Source organism: Macrosteles quadrilineatus, unplaced genomic scaffold, assembly GCF_028750875.1.
Source record: "Macrosteles quadrilineatus isolate MER2022 unplaced genomic scaffold, UCM_ALF_1.0 Scaffold_1__1_contigs__length_201487025, whole genome shotgun sequence".
Classification (NCBI taxonomy): domain Eukaryota; kingdom Metazoa; phylum Arthropoda; class Insecta; order Hemiptera; family Cicadellidae; genus Macrosteles; species Macrosteles quadrilineatus.
This window is the reverse complement of record NW_026542594.1, coordinates 147,015,517-147,036,618: the sequence shown is the minus strand read 5'-3', so window position 1 is coordinate 147,036,618 and position 21,102 is coordinate 147,015,517. Positions and strand designations below refer to the sequence as shown.

The window sequence follows — 21,102 nt, the reverse complement described above, 5'->3', positions numbered from 1 at the left end:
CGCGCATCACTCAATCTGAGTTCCCACTCGAACTTGAAAATGAAAAACATTGGCATATTTATGTTGAATCTGTCTGTCTTAGGCAGGGTCTACTTCAATGCTGGCTGGCATGCTGTTGCAAGAGTAGCCAAGTGCCTAGCAGTAAACCTGAGTGTTTTTTTTGTTCCAAATTCTAGAGCCTGCTCAACAACACAAGTCATAGTACAGGACAGTTATGCAAAAAAATACCTAGAACAAGTTAGTTCAAAGGTAAACTCTTCCGGAATATGTTTGGGACACACCCCTTAACCCATTGGCGCCGACTTACGAGCGTTACTCGTACGGCCGCTGCAGGCCCGGAGGCCGACTTACGAGAGCTGCTCGTGTCACCGCTAGGCAGCGCCATTTGTTATTTAGTTGTTATTATTTTTTGCTCTTTTTGTTTCTTCTTACTATTATAATGTTTATAAATATCTTGCTTCTTGATTTGCGTATTTACTCATTTATTTTAGCGAATAACAAAAAATTTTGTGTTGCTATGGAAACCACATATCACCAAAAATCAGCTGCGGTAAGGTAAACAAACAATTTTTTTTTAAATGTTATTACTTATAAAAGTACACAACTTTTGATTTTTCTACGTAGGGAATCGATTGACCTTTATAATAGTAGTGTTATTTGGTGTCTGGATTCATCTTGGAATTTGTATATCAAGTTTACTTTCAAAATATTGTTTTTAAAATTTTTATTTTTATAATCTTTATATATATATATTTTTTTATTTTTGAACTTTGACTATCCAATTAACACTTTTCTGTAGACAATTTTACTGTGAACAAAATGGTGAAAGAATTATTAATTTATTACCTAAGGTTTTCTTTCTATAGCAGTTAGAGTAAAAGTCTACAAATTTGGTAAAATTAATTGCAGCCAGAGGGTGCTGCAGGTAGCGGATTAATTCCTTCCCCAATGGGTTAAAATTTCCTGAGAATTCCCAAAAATTCCCACTCCAGCTAAATCCGCAATCTTGGATAATGACGGCAAAAAGAATCTAACTTGCAAATTTTTACAAAAAATGCTATAGCTTAAAACTTTTTCAACTTATAATAGTTGTATGAAGCTAAAACTACTCAAAAGAAAGATTACTTCATTAAAATAACATATTTTTATTAGTGTTGCATTGTATAAATATCCAATAATTAATTGTAGCTTGAATATAATTTTTGTAATTAAAAATTAGTCACGTTTATGCTTTTTTTGATTTTACGTCAATAATAATTAAAACTAGTGCACCTGTTGCTCGAATTCGAGCAATTGCAAAGTATTACATGCGTTATCAAAACGAATAACAGCCATAATTTCCAATGACTTAAAAGAGTCAACTCAAAGACAATGTAATCAATCACTCGACTTCGGTTATCAAAACTGAAAATGATAACTCAGTCTGAAAACTCTTGTGTGTATCATGGTATCATGTGTTTACTATAAACAGCTGTAATATTAATTCAAAAATTATTCGTCTCTTTAAAGTAAACAAAATCTTTTCTTCATAAGAAATACATTGGGATTTTGATGGCCTGTGGGACAAAGCCCAAGGACTTTGGTTACAGGAATTGGTAAAAGGGGGCGTCTACACAAAAAATACCTAATTTTGACACATCGTTTGTAAAAATCCATCCATTATCAACGGAGGAGTAGTGTTTCGTAGAAATCGGCTTCACGTATTATATATATGGATAGGTACGTATTAACCATTAAGTAAAATGTAGAGCTTCAAAATATAAAATTTACTTTGATTCTTGAATCTTGATTAATTATGATTCCAGACGAAGATAGGATACACAGTGAATAAAAACAATGGGGTTCAAAATTAAATGGGAATGCACCCCACGTTTTTCGTTTTAAATCTTACAAGTATTTATACTCTCCACATATTTATAAATTATTTTCTACTTCTTAGTGCGTTTAAAAACGTTTTGTTTTAAAAAAGTTTTTTTTTATAAATTTGTTTTCCTACAGTTACCTGACAAATGGGCTTTCTTATACCAATTATGGCACACAAAGCAGCTAATTGCTGCATTTACTTACTTTTGCCACACTCCAGTACTCCAACCATCAACACTAAACAGTGTGCTTTTATTCGGAACGTAATACGTGTATGCTTGAAAATAAGTTGGCAACACTTAAAGAAAGGCAACACCTACTAAGACTTTGATCAGTGTTTCAGGTGTGACAGGTGCAGTGTTTGATTTAACGCTTGGATTTAACCTAAACTAAAACGTGTTGTTTAGTGTTTGAAAGACTTATTATTTGTATGCTTTATAGTAACTGTAGGTAAAATATAATGTGTAACACGGGCGCAAAGTGGCTTTGCTGCACTCAAGAATCATTCCACACTCGCTTACGGCTTGTGCGTAAACATTTCTCTCATGTGCAGCGAAGTGCCTCTTCGCATTTTAGTTAACTAAAGTTTAGTCTATTCACAGAAAAGTAAATTTAGAAAATTAAAATGCATGATTGATTCATAAATTAATAACTATAGATTCATTTAAAATGTTTTTTACAACAGAGATCATGCAAAAATTGTACGATCCAAATTTATTGGTGCATATTTTGTTAGGTAAACATCAATAATGGTAAATACACAAATACATATTTAAAAAACTTTATTGAACATCTTACACTAGTCTACATATAAAGTAAAAATTGACTGTTGCATTGTCTGCACGTAAGAGTTAACAAGTAATTGTCTAGAGTGAAATCATCGTGCTTAACTAACATATTATATTTACACACTATAAAAATATCATCAAGTCGCTCAAATTCGGTAAAGTGACATGTAACTGATGTCATGGTTTACATAGTCTTGTCGTAGAGGAACTCGCCAAGAACTCCGTGTTCCTTCATCATCTTGCTGAGGGTAGAGATCTTGCCAGCCAGCTCTCGTTGACCCTTGTATTGCTCATCTAGGAAGTCAGCGGTCAGCCAGTCTACCAACTGTAACACAACAAACACCACAGTGCAGTAAACAAAAGATACAAGGCTGGGAAGTAGGTTGTAGGTGTTTGTTACGAGCATGATAATTCCCGTGGAAGACTTGCCGATCGTGGGATTTACTGTAAACACCTTCCAGGTGAGTTGCGTACGATACTTTTTGATTGACCGCATTGATGTGGCGGACAAGTCTGTACACACTAAGGAGGAGTAGCTTTGTCAACAGTGTAACATTGTTGTAACTTATTGCAAAACTGACCAGTAAGTTTACCATACTCTAGCTGACTCTACCGTACTCCGGCTAACTTTATCGGTCCCTTTCTATAAATATTGACTTTCTGGTCCAAAAGAGTAGGTGTGGCAAAAATAAACTAGCAATTGCTTCAATTACGCCTAAATGTAGTATCTGGGGGTTTTATGAAAGTACTAAAAACTTATAACATTTTCTTTTAGATACTGAAGTAGACATCCAATCTATGAACCAGCATTGAACCATTCTTCATTCCAAAAGAACATAAGTTGAATTAGCTGTCGTCTAAACTAAAATGCAATTTTCTCCCTTCTAAAATGAAGTTTTTGTTACTGTGGTAGTTGTTCTAACATAAAAGATGCAACATAACATAAGTTAACAAAGTGTTATCCCTTCAGTTTGGCTTGGTTAGAAAATGGGTGTATTTGAGAGAAATCAGTAAATCACATCAGCGCCCTCTGTCAGTCGCTCACTTCAACCATTCATTTTTATTCTCAACCCGGCGACAAATTAACGTGGGAATGGATAGTCAAGTTACATCCTGGCCAACTCAAAACTAATTATTGAAAACAGATAAGTGATATTACAATAATTGTTTCCACAGTAACAAGTTTGATAAAGTCTAAACCTGATTGTATAAACTCTGATAAGTTATCTGAGGCCACAAGTACTTTGAGATAAGTGGAATGCTTTTCAAACAAAGATAATACACATGTTTCTCGCCAACTTTATATAATAGTATTACAACTTGAATAATGGCTATAACATGAAAATTTAAATTCTATAAAGTTGATTGCAATGACAAACAAGACCCATTTCTTGACACTCCTACTAAAATAAATATTGGTCTTGAAAATTACAAACTTACTGTCGGGTCAAAAAGTATAGATACTCGACTTTGAGGGTTAATTGCACCGTAACCAGTAGACGTAAGAAAATACAAGTTACATCATAATTTTACGAATTTATTTCTGCGTTTATGTGAGATGGTTTCAAATTTTTTATGCATTTTCAACTCAAACTTTCAGCGGGTTGAATGAAAAAAGTACAGGTTTTTCGGCGCTTTACCAACAACGGGTGACTTTAATATTTTATAACAAAAAGACTACTGATCCAATCGTCTTGAAATTTGTATAGGTTTTAGAACATATACTTATATATCATATTTATAAGTTTTAGAATTTTTCGTCAATATAAAAAAATTCTGTTTTGGTTTTTTAAAGGCATTTTATTTCAGCGACGGGACAAGTTAGAAACTCCGATGAAAGCTTAAATTAAAGCTCTTAAAAAGATACAAATGAAAAGTTAAGTTACACATTAGCTAAGTGGTCATTAATAATTAAAATGGACGTATAATCAAAGCTGTTCTGAAACGCAATAGTGTGTGAAATTTGTACCGCTATCGATCCGCAGGCAGGGAGTTCTTCCTGCTGGGACCGGTTTTGGCAGCACGGACCAAACCGCTGGACCTTATCACTACAATGTACCTACCCCTAACCATATATTTATTCTTTACTGATGCAATCGACTTCCCAACGCTTCCGAAACCTTCTGATAAACTGGGTATCATTACACCTGACACCTTCGTTTTTTAAAACAAAACCGAGCCTTTAAAATCATAGTGATTTCACCTTCTAAATGTGGCGATCTGGGCATCTTGACTACAATGAACAACACAGACAGACTGAGGAAAATATGTTCAGACCACAATAATAACATTGTAGGGATGGATTGTAGGTATTTAAGTATGACTCAGTGGTACGAGTAAGGGTGGTTCGTAGGCAGATAACCTCGCGGGGTATGTATGATTCATCATTCGAGCTTCCGTGCTGCCAAAACCAGTCACGGAAGGGAGAACTCCCTGCCTGCGGATCGATATCGGTACAAATTTCACGCACTATTGCGTTTCAGAACAGCTTTGATTATAGTTACATTTTAATTATTAAAAACCACTTAGCTAATGTGTAGCTTAACTTTTCATTTGTATCTTTTTAAGAGCTTTAATTTAAGCTTTCATCAGAGTTTCTAACTTGTCCCGTCGTGGAAAAAAAATGACTTTACAAAAACCATAACAGAATTTTCTTTTATTGACGAAAAATTCTAAAACTCATAGTGTTTTGAGTGTTACTTGTCCAGTGGGAAACTAGTCTATGTGATAAATGGCCGAGGTTTGAACCATTGACGAAGATTAATGTACACATCAAACTAATATTAGGTGATTCGATCATCATCTCATATTACGAAGTAACAAAAGAGTGTTCAATCAAAACCAAATTTTACCAAAAATCCTCTAACTATCCACACAATATTCTAAGTCACCAAGTACAGTTCATTGACAAATGATAGTTCAACAAGAATATTATGACACAGGTTGTGACAACATGACAGTAGCAGCGACCGATAGTGTTCTCGAATGGTTCACCGATCAGTGACTAGAGCCTACTTATTGTTTTCGTGAGCGTACACCACTGCCTTTTCTACAAATAACTCATCATTCCCACCTAATACTTCGTCCTAAACCACGATTTCCTCCTAAGAAAAATATAGTTTGACGTTTTGAATGTACTACTCTTAACAACGTAAGATGTAATTGGACAATTGCAAGACTTACGTGATAGTCGTTGTACTTGTTGGAGGGCTCCTCACATGTGACGATGATATCTCTGATGCGGTTAGTCACCTTAGTCTCCAGGTCCAGGGCTGCTTTCAGTGCCTCTACTCCGTTGGGCCAGGAGGTAGCCAGGGGTTTCTGCCACAACAAAACATTACTGTTCATTTTCATAAATAAAAGTTATCTTTAGTTTGAACATGAATAAGTGAATATTATGACACTAATTATTGTCTAGGTTTCAGCAATGAAGGGGAAAATCTTAAAAAAAATTTAATACTTCGATAGTTACCTATTCAATACCGTCTCCCAGATAGACTGTGTTACTATGAATTAAATGGTATTTATTATTATAATTTGATATTCGGACCACTTAGGTTTGGTAAGTTTATAGTTGGAACTTTTCACTTACCGGGTTGTCAATAAGTTTGTCGAACTCAACTGTAGTGGTCAGTTCTCCTCTCATGAGCAAGTACTCCATGAGCTTGAGTGCGTGCTGACGCTCCTCACTGGCGCTCTCTAGGAAGAACTTAGCAAAGCCTGGTCGATTTACAGTGTCTTGAAGGAAGTAGGATCCCTGTCAAAATAAATGATTTTTGAAATAAATTTTTATACAAACCACGATGGAAGTTAATTTTGTGTAACATAAGAACAGAACAAGAATCATACCAGAAGGAAATGATTATCTGTGTTCGTTCACATAAAACTACGGCATAAACAAAAAACTTAGGCCTATAACTGGGTACCTTAAGACTAATTTATTTCTCACTAGCTGTACCCGCGGGCTTTGCCCCGTTTAACTTCACAAGTGAGCTCGTTCGCATGGCTCAGTCACGTCCTGGTTGAAGTTCGTTCGCTACGCTCACTCACCTTTAGGTTGGAGCTTGTTCGCTCCGCTCACTTGCCTTCAGGTTAGCTCGTTAGCTACGCTAACTCGCTTCCACATTGAAGTTCGTTTGCTACGCTCACTAACCTTTTGGTTGCAAATTGGCTGTAGTCATAAATTTAAAAAAAATAATAGTGCTGCACCCTGTTGGTAATCCTTTTAACTTTAATGCTATTGAACATCATAGAACAGAACCAACTTGTTTAATTGAAACAGCTGTTAAGATTCATTAATTCCTTTTAAATATGAAAAATCATAAGGTTAACATGGGAAACTCCAGAGCCACTGGGGCGGAGCCCGAAAGCCCGATCAGAATAAAAACTACTTAGTTTTCCTATTTAATGCCCAAAGAATCGGTGTACTGAATTTCAGCCTCCTAGGTAAATGGGAAGTGGGAGAATTAGTGATGAGTGAGTGAGTGAGTCAGTCAGTGAGGGCTTTGCCTTTTATATATTTAGATTTGTTTCTGATTAATTTTAACACCTGCCATCCACAGGTTTAAACGTTTATTTTTTGTTTATAGAGATTAAGTAGATTTTGTTGTGTTAAAATACATGAAGTTTTGGTATTGAACACCAGCAACCAGTGGTGTTTAGGTTTAGCAAATCATCAAAATATTGGATATTAGGTGCTACTCTACGCCATTAGCAACATTAAGTATTACGTATCACCGCTTTAAGTGTAATACCTTACTTTTGTTCATCTATAATACATATCAACAAACAGAGCCTCAATTACTTGTTGCCACAGTTTAAAAGAATTTGTTGTTTATCGAAAGTGTCTAGTTAATATAGGAAAAACTTGATTAGTTGAAAGTGGCACAAAATAATAAACAAATTGAGTTCTTTGTGACACCAACATGAAGTGATTGCACAATCCTCATGGCTTATCTCCAGTTGGCAGCTGATAGTGTAAACAAGGAACAGTAACAGTTACTCACCATGGCCATGTACGTGACAGATGCAGTAAGCTCCATCTGGACTTGGTCCCTCATCTTGCGTGTGCAGTCTGTCACCATGCTCTTCCATTCTGTGGGGATCAGGACATCAGGCAGCTTACCTACAAACATAGGAATACAAACTGAGTAATCAGGACATCAGGCAGCTTACCTACAAACATAGGCATACAAACTGAGTAATCAGTACATCAGGCAGCATACATACAAACAAACACATAACCTGTCTGTTGCAGCAAACTAAACCTTCAATACATGAATGTTCCTACATTTATTGCAGTCAACAATTTTGTTAGGAGTTTATAATTCAACGCTTAGGCTAATCTAGTTTGCTTCTTAACCATGCAACCACAGGAATTCTCTTGAGGTAAAATCAATCTATTATTATTGGTTTTTGCACAGTGTTATAATGTCAACCACGTTTTTTAAAAACAATCACTCAAACAACCGCTCAAAAACGATGTCTATTTAACTGAATTTTAAGTGGTTAGTCATTGCCATCAACTAAGTAACTGATTGAATATAGATCATATATACTTATATTATTATGAAGTTACCCTCTGATCACCAGAAAGTAGCACAAGCTTTTAATTGAAATCCCATATGAAGAATCCATTTAAAATAAATAAACCAAAAACTAAATTTTCCCATATAAAATGCATGATCCTGTAACTGCGTTACCAAACAATATTTTTTTTTAGTTTTTGGTTTATTACTTAAAAATATTAAAAGTTAATAATTTCATTATTATTTGATTTTACAAAGTTAATTCTGTGATAACACTGAGTAGAGATATCACAATGAAGTGGTAACAGGCAGCCATTGTTGTTCAATCATGATTACTACAATAGGTATTCGGTGGTGGCTGGGAGATGGGACTTTGTAGCCATCTGAATATGTAGGACAAGCGTTGAAACAAAGGTTTGGAACAACAACGACAAAACACTTTGGATGGTAAAAATAACTGGGAATCATATAACTATTGTTATTTGAAGTAAAATAATTTTAAATTACTGGACAACCTATTTGATTTATAGTTGTAAACACTGATTAACTTTCAATTATTTTTATTGTCATTTGATCACTTTACATGTTTAAGGGAACTCCTCCCACCTATTAAAGTCAACCATAAGTTGGTAACAATGTGTCAAATCATACAATGATATAATACACAACGTCCACAAGCATTTTCTTTAATGTTATGATCCCCCCATTCTTATCTAGCCTACTTATATACAGACTGTCCCAAAAGTCCCGGACCGGTTTAATATTTTCTAAACGACAACAGATAAATCAACAAGATTTGGTACATCAACATCACACCTAAAAATCTACTTTTTTATGGAAATATAAATTTTCTGTCACATCATGGGGACGTCCCGCAAGGAGTCAGAAGGAAATCTTAAATAGAAGCATAGGTTGACATGTACATCAGATTAAAGGTCTTTACTAGCAGAATATAATGCTGCAAATTTAAACTCAAACGGACAACCAAGTCAAGAGTAACAGTGGTTCAAAGATTCATTTAATTTACATTTGGGGGCAGAGCCCTAGGAGTCAGAACATTTTTGTTAGCGTAAGCATAGGTCGATATGCACATCAAATTAAAGGTCTTCACTAGTAGATTACAATGCCGTAAATTCAAGCTCAAAAGAACGCCTGAGTAAAAAATGGCAGTCGTTCAAAGATTCAAAATGGCAGGTTCAAGAAATCTTTGAACGGCCGCCATTTTGTAACGGGTGATCCTTTCGAGGCGCGGTTTCCGGCATTGTACTCTGCTAGCTAAGCCCTTTAAACTGATGTGCATATTGACCTATGCTCCTATTTAAGATTTCCTTCTGACTCTTCGTGGGACGTCCCCATGATATGACAGAAAACTGATAGTTCCTTAAAAAAGTAGATTTTTTAGTGTGGTGTTGATGTGCAAAATTTTATTGATTTATCTGTTGTCGTTTAGGAAATATTAAACCGGTCCGGGACTTTTGGGACAGTCTGTATAATTCAGTTTTTAAAATCTTTGTACAACTAAATCTAGAGTTCCACTGGACCGATTTTATTGATTAACGGAAAGCTTAATTCGTGCAGATTTGCAAATAATTACAAAAGTAAGTTTTTGTTATGATTTATGAAACATTAGAAATACAATGAAAACAGAGGTTTTCACATTTTTTATTTCAATACAACTTTTGGCTGCCTTTTTGAGTATTTTTGAGAAATGCAGCGTATCAAATTGTAGGAAATTTTATTCTCTTTCAGAATATCACCTTCCACTTTGGTCAATTTCCTCAGCGTTAAAAAGTTATTTTCTAAAAGCTAAGCAACCTCCGAATTTATAGCCTATAAAGTAGTGAGAAAATACTGAGTTAGTGATATTTTAGTTAAACTTTTGTACATCTAAATCTAGACTTCTACTGGACCGATTTTGTCAATTAATGGGTCATTGGAAAGCCTAACTAATGTAGATTTGCAAATAAACTATAAAAGTGTGACTTTATTAAATATTTGTGCAAAAAAGTAAAAATAAAATAAATACATTAAAAACTGCTTTTTCAAGTTTCTGTTTTCAAGTTTCAATTCATAGCCAACTTTTGGCTGCCTTTATTAAGTATTTTCAAGAAATACATAGTAGTAATTTGTGGAAAATTGTATTCTGTTTCAAAATTTCACCTTCCACTTTTGTAGATTTCCTCACCATTTAAAAGTTATTTACAAAAAAGATAAGCAGCCTCCAAATTTATAATGATGAGAAAATATTGAACTAGAGATTATTGTTGTTAAGCTTTGTACAAATAAATACAGTTTTACTGAACCGATTTTATTTATTAATAGGTCAATGGTAACCTTCATCCATGTAGATTTGTAAATAATTATGAAAATTTGTTTACCTACGACCGTTTTTTAAAGTAGCCATTTCAGTCCAGTTCTTAGAATTGAAAAGTTTCACTTTACAGCTGTTTACTTTCATATCCGCATAGTTTCATTTCATACCCGCATAGTTTTCTCATATCCACACAGGTAACGGACCAATGAGGTTCAAGTATTGAGAGAAAAGAATTAAAATTGTAATGCTTCAAACGTCAACTAATCAGCTGATCAGCTGATCAGTTGACCAATTTAATTGTTGATCCGACTTGTTCATGTTGATACTCACGTATTCTTAATTAAGTTGGTGGAAGTCTAAAAATAAATGAAATATTTGCCGAATTGTACCTGATACAATATTATTTATGGTAAGAATGCTGCTAGCAATGTAATATTTAACGAAGTTTAACAAACACGTAATTACAGGAAATCAGCTGATTATACAACAAGCCGTTGCATCACTTTCAGTGGCAATGACAATACACGAAAACATAACCTCTCTAAAAAGTTATCAGTAGTTATTGTTAGTAATTAAATCCAGATTGATAGTAATTAAAAAACGGTCGTAGGTAAAGTAGTGTACGCAACTCGCGTTAATAGTCTTTACGACACTCGTAGAAGTTTTTAAGGGACTCGCCAAGGCTCGTGCCTTAAAATTTCTACTCGTGTCGTAAAGACTCACTTAACGCAATCGTTGCGTAAACTACTATTTTGTTATGAATTATGATGAAAAATTAAAAATAAAACACGTTTTCCATTAATATTCAATTGAAAACTGTGTTTTGCACATTTTTTATTTCGAAGCAAGTTATGACTGCCTTTTTTGGTATTTTCAAGAAATTAGTACTAAGTACTTAGTACTTAGTACTAATTTGTAGGAAATTATATTATCTTTCAGAATACCATCTACCACTTTTTCCCCACCATTTAAAAGTTATTTGCAAAATAACTAAGCACCCTCCGAATTTATAGTGGGAAGAAAATACCGAGTTAGATATATTTTAATTAAACTTTGTACAACTAAATCTACAGTTCTACTGAATTGATTTGGTCAATTAATGGGTTAATGAAAATTATAATTTGTGTTTTTAAGCAGGTTGATTTGATTAAAAATTTGTACAGTAGGTAGTGAAAAAGTAAAAAAAAGAAGAATACTTTAAAAACGGCTTTATTCATGTTTCTATTTTCAAGTGTCGATTTCCTCACCATTTAAAACTTATTTGCAAAAAGGCTAAGCAACCTCCGAATTTATAGTTGTTAGAAAATACTGAATTAGAAATATTTTTGTTAAACTTTGTAAAATTGAATCTACAGTTCTACTTGACAAGATTGTATTGACAAGACTGTTACAATGTATCCAGCAAGCCTTGTTAATTAAATTTAAGGACAATTAAAGCTATCCAAATGTAAAATCACGTAAAATCTTTTATTGGCCTATATTATAAGTTAAAAAGTGTTCAAAGAACCAAAATTAAAACTCTAATCCAAGGAGTTAAATTGAATTCAAAGTTAAATCTTTGATCAGAATATGTTTAGTGAAATTATACTGAATGGATAAAACTATACAATAAACACATCTGCTTTAAAAAAAAATGAGAAAACATTTTTACTTTCTACTTATATTACAATCAATTATTGAAATGATTTGGTCCTCTAGTTAACATACGAGTAACATTTTGATAAACTTCAAGTCCATTTTATGATTCACAAACTCCTAGAGCAACTTAAAAACACAACTTTGTCTTTTTTTAGGTAAAAAAATAAGTCGTAGTTTTATACATCTAACTGTCGCAAAGTACATTTTAGCAGGGTGTTGCTTGCTATATTTCCTGTAAGTGGTAAGTGTGTCGTTGCAATCAGTGGATGGCCTAGACACAACAGGAAGGTTACTGCCAGTGCCACCTCAACTGACCTCATAATGACCTTGCATTCACCCTCCATCATTTCATTCGCTATGACAGAATTGATTTTCTTCATCAAATACATTGTTCATAGGCTACTTCAATACCGTTGAATGTTTTAGTTCGACATTGGCTGCAACCTACCAAGTTTGACGTTTAGACAAAGTGTTCACTATTTACTTTCAAATGCTTACATTATTTACAGTCTCAATATTTTTTTTTTATACATTTGATGGTAAAATTTTACTAAAATTTTTAAGGGTTGAAAAAGTTGTTGATCTGGGACTCCAAAATGTATTCAGTTTCTATAAACCTAAATTAGGTACATAAAAATGAAATATTGCAGTTATTTTAGTCTATTAGAAGGAAATTAATACGGTACAATATTATCAAGAAAAATGTTATAATAAATTTCCCATGTATAGTAATATGTAATAGTTTTCAAAACATAATGAATTGAAATGATTTGGCCTTGAAGTATGGCCAAAGTTTGAAATAATCAAGAGGGAATGTGTAGGCAACAATCTTATCATATTTACCACACATTTGGTCTCTGTTTACTGTTTAGATTAGGCAAAGTCATTATCTTCATGACTAACAAAGCTTAACAATAATTATTCACACAATCTGACTTAAACAACACTATATTTAAAGAAACACAGAGTTTTCCTTACACATTTCTTCGTAAACTGTATTATTATTTCAAATAATCAAATTCCCAAAGAGCATATTTTATTTAGTCTCTCTATATATATTGCCTACAATAAAATTCCACTACGGTATTGTTTTTAAACAAATTACTAAAATTACATTTATAATTTAACGAGGAAATAAAATAGCAAGGCTTGGGTTATTTCGTATTAACTCAATGTTTTATTACCCAGATTAAAAAACTTTGTTTCAGGTCATCAGGTAAAGCAGGTTTTTAACAAAGCAAAAATCTAATATGATGATACACCATTGACTATTGATACTTCAGTATCCAATAGCTTTGACTAGTCAATGGATACACACACTTACTTTTCTTGAATCAATAATTCTTTACAGTTTTGTTTTATCATTGGAAATGTCTTTTAAATTCATCTATTTTAGGCTTACACAAATGATAACTGAATCTGATCATTGGCTATATACACTAGTAGTAGTGTTGTCTATAGCATTGACTAGATATATATAGTCAATGTCTATAGTAAGTAGGACCTTGCATCTCGAATCTAAAGGGGGTGGAAATATAATTTGAGTTATCGAGTTTTTCGAGTAAGCAAGGTTAGAGTTATGAAGGTGCAATACCAAAAATTTGAGATACCGAAGTGTTGGATTCTGACAGTGATGTTACGTCACAACCTATATAACATGACATTTTTTTAAACCTTTATAAATCAAAATCATGCTATTTATATATACTGAAGCATAACTGTGGAAGCAAAATCGAACCTGATAGGCTATAGGAATGTTTCAATCTTCACATTGTTTTAAGAACCTTAATTCGTTTTCATCTTTAAAGTCAATATACTTCTTACATTTTCTTATTTATTATTGCACCTACAGCTACATACTTGCCCCGGTTTTTCCAAATCTTAAATAAAGTGTTAAGCATAATTTTTAATTCTCTGGCGATTCCCACCTTTTTAACCAATTGTCAACTGTCTTAATAACTCTTCTTTTTTTGTTGTGTGTCAAGTTTAACACTTACTCTTAACTGACAACATTATGTCCAACGCGCACAGTATAATCTAAATAACTGGCAGGCAGACTAGTACTGTAGTCCGTTCCAAACGAAAAGGAAGTTTGATTTTCATGTCTCGACCGTAATCAAAACACAGCTGACTTGCACTGCAAGGCAAAACTTGGAGTTACTGAGGCCCGATATCCGGAAAATTTGATTTATAGAGGATGAATATTACTGATAGGAAACAATTCAAATTCGACTTATTGCCAGGGTTAAATATTATAAACCTTCAACTTATAGAGGTACTTAAACATAGTGGCGTATAGGGATTTAAAAAATAATTATAAACAGTTTGAGACATCAAAGAATTTGATATATTAAGGTTTGAGTTATTAAGGTCCTACTGTAGGCTATATATATATATATAGTTGATGATCTGATACAAATCAGAGGTAGGTGGAGTAGGTTATATTGTCTAGAACTAAAACAAAACTTTTCCATGAGTATTTACTAAGTTAGAGGTTAAATTTGCTCAAGTCACATAAGTTACAGTACGGTAACTAGAATGCAACTATAAAAAAATTAAACCAGTTTAAGTCAGTCCTTTAATTATTAAAGATTAACTTTTAAATAAAAAAAAAAATACTTAATCTGTTCATAAATTATGAAGAAATCTAATTTTTTGGTGGTATAGTTTTTAAGATCTGGTATAAGCTCATTGATAGCATGCAAATAGTTCTGCTTTTATGATATAACTTAGATTACTTCCAATAAAAATACAAAAATAGCAATTGCAAAGTTTCTTTACTGCAGGTTAAAATACAAAATTTGCATTGATAATATTGTACTAAACAAAATATTAAACATAACCCCTAAAGGAAGAATTGTAAGGTGCAATGCCTCACTGAATGCACACACTCATTGGAAAGGATGATAGCTATAAATGAGGCAAATTAGCGTTGGCTGAACAGAGAGGCATTGTACGTACACAGAAGAAGGAACCGTTTTGTTTTTTTCTCAAACGTTGATTCAACCAGCAATCATAATTTAAGAGCCACAACAATTCATTCATATAGGCCTAGCCTAGTTAACCATCTAGACCTATAGGCCTATAAACCATTTAAGGCATGGAAAAACAATAATAAACCTAGTTAATCTAACTTAATATTATTTATGAGCTATTTACCAAGATAGCTTAAACTTGCTTGCTATAAGGAACTTAAACATATCAAATGCTTACTATTCTAGAAAAAGAAATTTTATATACAGGGTGTTTTTTTAAAAACTTGCATCTTTATTTATGTAAAAACCGCAATAGATAGAAATATGCAGTTTGCGGGAATCATCTATTGACGTAGGGGGACCAGTTGTTTTTAATTCAATGTTACATTCACATTCCCCCCCTTTCCCCCCCTGCCCCCAACTTAATTTTTTTAAATAGCAAGGTACCCCTTGTGACATATCAAATAAAAGAGCATGAAAAAAGAAAATGTTTGATGAAAAAAAATTGAAAATCGGTTCATAAATTTGTGAGATATTCCCCGCCTCACCCCCCCGGAACTTAATTTTTTTTTTAATAGCAAAGTACCCCTTGTGACATATCAAATGAAAGAGCATGAAAAAAGAAAAATTTTGGCGAAATTTATTTTTCATTTGATATGTCACAAGGGCGGGTACCTTGCTATTAAAAAACAAGTTATGGGTAGGGGAAAAGGGGGGTGATTATCTCACAAATTCATGAGCGGATTTTAAATTTTTTTTCACCAAAAATTTTCTTTTTTCATGCTCTTTCATTTGATATGTCACAAGGGGTACTTTGCTATTAAAAAAAAAAAGTTCCGGGGGGGTGAGGGGGGAATATCTCACAAATTTATGAACCGATTTTCAATTTTTTTCCATCAAACATTTTCTTTTTTTATGCTCTTTTATTTGATATGTCACAAGGGGTACCTTGCTATTAAAAAAAAATAAGTTGGGGGCAAGGGGGGAAAGGGGGGGAATGTGAATGTAACGTTGAATTCAAAACAATTGGTCCCCCTACGTCAATAGATGATTCCCGCAAACTGCATATTTCTATCTATTGCGGTTTTTACATAAATAAAGATGCAAGTTTTTAAAAAAACACCCTGTATATATACTTGCTGGTCAAAATAAAATTGTTTACAGCCTTTAGATGCCAACTGGCCAATGTAGAGTTTACAACGGATCAAATATTACTTTTGTGACTTATTGTAAATTTTACCAATTGTTAAAAAAGTAATGTTAAAAAAGTATGATTAATTGATTTGATATTGTCACTATGTAACACTTATCAGCATTGGGAGTAATATTCACTGGTGATATATACCTTTTTAGACCAATAGGACCAAACTTAGTCAACTTGACTTAAATCTACACTCTACACTTTTTCGATTTATAAGAAAACGTGTATATTTTAAAATGCATGATGTGCTATAATAACACTGAGCTAAAATACAACTAGAGGTACGGTACCGTAGCTGTGGTACGGCAACTTGCTAGAAAATCAAAACGCTGTGAAATTAAATTGCAAATTAACAAGACATTTAAAAAAGCTTTATTGTCATTGATTACTTATAGTGTTTTTTAAAGACAAATGCAAACACTGAACACACTAGTTCAAAAATATTTAAAATTCTAATTCAGTGTACCGAACGTAATAATTAGGTAGGCCTACATTGATTTAGTGTACCAACTGCAGGAGTCAAATTATATATTTCATTATTAAAATCAATACACTGCATCTGTAACTCACCCACGGCCGAACTGACAAATCTTCTACGCAAACACGCATAAAACTGAATCTAGGAAAAGAATGAATATGCGGGAAGTGATTCAGGCTGTTTCTATAAAGATGTGCATGAGGTAGAGACAGAGACCCACTATAAATACTGTAGAGTAGAACCTCGATAGCTCAATACTTTGTGGACTAAGGGGGTGTCCAACAATTGAAATGCCAAATTTTAGGCAGTATATTGGACATTCATACACCTGGGAGTATTTAAAACATGAGATAAAGTGAACAAATTTAATGAATTAGTACCTATTAAACTTGACAAAGACAAACAAACTTTATCAACTTACACCTCTAGCCTACTGTACATTCCTAGTCGTCTTACTGTATAGAAGAGTTTGTAATATTCAACTGCTTTACACTTAAGATGTTAGAAAAAAATTTAAATTAATGGGATATTCAAGTACCGTAGAACCTCTATAAGACGTGTCTCAGTGGGTTCAAGAAAATTGTCTTACTATTGAGGAGCTCTTCTTGCCGAGGGTTGTGCTTTTTTAATGTCTTTTCGGACAGTAGTCGTGTCATCAAGGTTAATACAATCACTGATCAGCTTTTTAATGAGTGAATTTCAAAACTTTTGCAAACACAAAATATTTCAAATTATAAAATTTAGTTGCAGTTCTGTATTGTGTAAGAAATTCAAGAAATTAATTTAATAGGTTATTATATAAAATATAAGTACACATGTAGGCCTAATAAAAAACACTACAGAGTTTGACTTTTTAAACGACATTGTTTCAGCCATTTGATTAAACATCCTTCCACGTCTTGAAATACCGTCTCATTCTTCACACGTTTACCAACTCCTTTTTCCTCTTCAAACTGTTTTTTCTAAATTGTATGCAACGCAGTTGATGAAATAATAAATTCCCTAGAAACATCAGCTTTCTTTTTTGGCCTATTTAGATTTTCTTCTACATGTTCAATCACCTTTCTTTTAAATTATACTGACAATAAATTTATTTTACTTTTTCAGATATGATTAGGCTACCACACAGCAGACAAACAAAACTTTCAAAGGTCACAAGCATTTAAACAACAAAATAGCATAATGGAATTAAGATAAAACGGACCATCAGTATTACAACGAGGACCTAGACCGCAATGAATAGACATTCTACTGATTTGTCGAAGATAGCCTAATTAATGTTCTGTAAAATGGGAGTTAGTAGCGTGTGGAGTAGCAATTGTATTAGTTTTAGACTGAATTGATGTTGTTTCCGCCATCTGTTCTGATGAAAACCCGTCGGGGCTCTTTCATATAGATAGGTAAGAGTCGTGTTATCAAGGTTGAGTTCTCAAAACAACTTGTCATAGAGGTGACGGAGTTGCCTCGTGATTTGGAAAAAGGTGTCTTATTGAGGTTCTTATAAAGGAAATATTAATATTTTAGACGTTAATTTAATATTAGGTGCTATAGCATTTTCAAGGGAATTTTAAAAGTGCACTTGTAGGCATAATCGAGGTTGTCTTGTCATTGAGGGTCGTGTAAACGAGTTTCTAACTGAATCGAGCTTTTGCATGCACGAAAAACAATAAGAAGGCTCTAGTTTTTTACCTTGGCTAACCTGTCGACGGCCGCTGATGACATGTCATGTCATCACAGCCTATGTCGAACTATCGAGGTTCCACTGTAGTAACAACCCGGTCGTTTTGAATGGCATGAGATCCTTCCTGGTTTAATAACTGTACCCAACAACCGAATATCGTACTGTTCGTACAGTCATCAATCATGCCAACTCAATAGCAAAATTCATATACGGTATGCACTCGCCTTCGCTCTTAAGAAGGTCATTGCTTCTAGACTGCAATTTTATACCGAACTAATTCACTACCGTAATTAAAATAATCTTTCTGTGGTCTGGCCTTTCAAAGTTAGGCCTAACTACTAACTGTATTTACCTACCTACTGTAATAGGCTTATAGGTTTGGAAAATTGATCATAAATCTTCTTTCTAAATACAGGGTGTCCAAAAAAGAATGCCAGGATTTCAAACAGCCATTGCTTGGGTAGCCTACCTTTAACACGTTCGCTGCTGACCGCTAGATGCCGGAACGGCGCCAGGAGCTGAACAAACGCTCGCCGCTGCGTAAACATTGCTGCCGATACACTGAATTACAGTAAAAACAACAGTAGTTGTACTGGATGGCAATGTTCCGCAATAAAACTGGCTTTGGACATAGTAATAAAGTGATTCTGATAGATAGCAGCACTACCCAGGTTGCAGTCGGTAAAGTAGTGTCGCTATCTAGCAGGAAAGAGGTGGGAAAAAGCCCTGTTCCAAACGGCCCTGGTCCCCGCGAGCTGCAAAGAAATATAGGACGCTCGTGACGAGCTGGCTGTTCCATGGCAACGTTAAACATCAATAGACGTTCCGGAACGTTCACTAGCTCCTGGCGCCATGGCCCGTTTGACGTTCCGGAACGTCTGTAGCAGCGAACGTGTTAAAGATAGGTACCGGTAATTAAACTATTTGGATGTCAAATTGAAGGGAAAAGAACATATAGGCCTAGTTATTTTCATACCTAAATCAATTTTGGAAAATTGTATGAAATTTAAATTGTCATCAATCTTAAATGGTACCGGTAAGTATGAAACTGGCAAAGTCGGTAGGTTAGAAGCTTTCAAATGTGATCAGCGGGTTTAATATCTGTCTTAAAAACTGAATTTGGTATGGACTAAGTAGGGCCTATCAATCTTTTACAAATAACATTGTGTAGAGTCGAATTAGGTAGGCCTATGTTTAACTAAAAACTTTGTTGGTCAATTGTTGTTTTTGAGCTTCTGATGCAGTATTGTCGGATTTCTCTTAGACTTCAGCATAACATGTTTGTGGACAGCCGAATGTCCTTTTAAAACACTTCTTATGTCTTGAGACTGATTAAAACAGCCCCTAAACAACATTAAACAGCCGTAGTTCAGTTGATATTTTTGATCCCGTAAAAATGTTTGCACCATTATCTTTGAAATAACTAAAAATTTAGTTTCTGGTGATAAGTTAGATAAATCACTTACTTCCATGGTCACGTTAATGAAGGTAAAATCCCTCTGTTCATGTAATTTTTATGCCTCACCTGCCACATGTGGCAGTAATTTGTAGGGATGCAGCATAAGTTAAATCACAACTACAATCTAAGTTAAGTAACTTAACTTAATTTGTCAATAAGGCATCCGCCATCCAGCACTAGGACTAAGTTAGCCAATACGGAAAACGTGTGTGGCCACTCCAAAATATCAAACTACTTAACTTAGACTGGTTCAAATGGAAACGTGCCACCCCACAGACCCGTGCCACTCTAAGTGTTTGTTTTGGATTCGTCACATCGTGCCGCGTCGTGTCCAGTGTGCTTATAACTTAAGTTAGGTACCCTTAAGACATTCGAATTGTAAGAATGTGTTGATCTAACTTAATCCCCTGAAAATAAACCCAGACATTGGCGAGTGGGGTAGACTTTCATGAGTGGGGCCAAAAACAACCGAATGAAAATAGGACATCAATTATTTCATTTGGTTTGTTAGGTTAGGTTAACCTAAGTTAACTAACCCAACTTGATAGGCCTAAGTATATTGAATGAAATAACTAATATATTAATTCGGTTGTTTTTGGTCCCACTTAGGCCTATGAAAGTCTACCCGGCGAGTGAGCTGGTCTCGTGGTAACATACTAGGATGTGAAGGTGGAACTCAATAAAATCCCCTGAAAATCAGCCACAATAGTCTTGTTAAAGGATTTTGACACTCAGTCATGTTTATTGTTTGTGTTGTGGACACCAACTCAAACTAACTTATTTAGCCTAAGTTAGCAGAGGCTAGCACATTTGGAGGTATAAATAATTTATGCTTAGCTAAGACATAGTGACTAATGCTCTTTTGTTTTGAAGCCTAGGCTAGTGTTATATTTTAAAAATATACTATATTAGTAATAGACAATAAAAATCTAAGATTACACTTACAATGCAGTTGGTCACCATTTATTAATGGAACAATGAAAATGAGAACAAAAACAGCCAAATTCTTCATGATTAGTTCGAAAGTAACAGGTTGTCTCAAGTTCGCCTTTACACACACTGGCGTAGAAGGCCACTTAAATGTCCAAAATTCAAATTACACTTTGCACTCAAATAATAACCACACTTTATCAGCTCTATGTGAAGCACACTGATGATAGCAAGTCAGATGACTGAA

General features: G+C 34.1%; 1 protein-coding gene across 1 annotated transcript; it reads right to left on the bottom strand.

Moving 5' to 3' along the window:
• Window positions 1-2,628: 2,628 nt before the first annotated feature.
• LOC128986827 (ferritin subunit) lies at window positions 2,629-21,091 on the bottom strand. Its single transcript, XM_054407382.1, has 5 exons — window positions 20,871-21,091; window positions 7,658-7,776; window positions 6,244-6,408; window positions 5,835-5,972; window positions 2,629-2,976 (listed from the first exon to the last, which is right to left on the bottom strand). Exons 1-5 carry the CDS (start codon window positions 20,935-20,937, stop codon window positions 2,836-2,838), a joined length of 630 nt encoding a protein of 209 aa, XP_054263357.1. The 5' UTR covers window positions 20,938-21,091; the 3' UTR covers window positions 2,629-2,835.
• Between the last annotated feature and the right edge of the window lie 11 nt (window positions 21,092-21,102).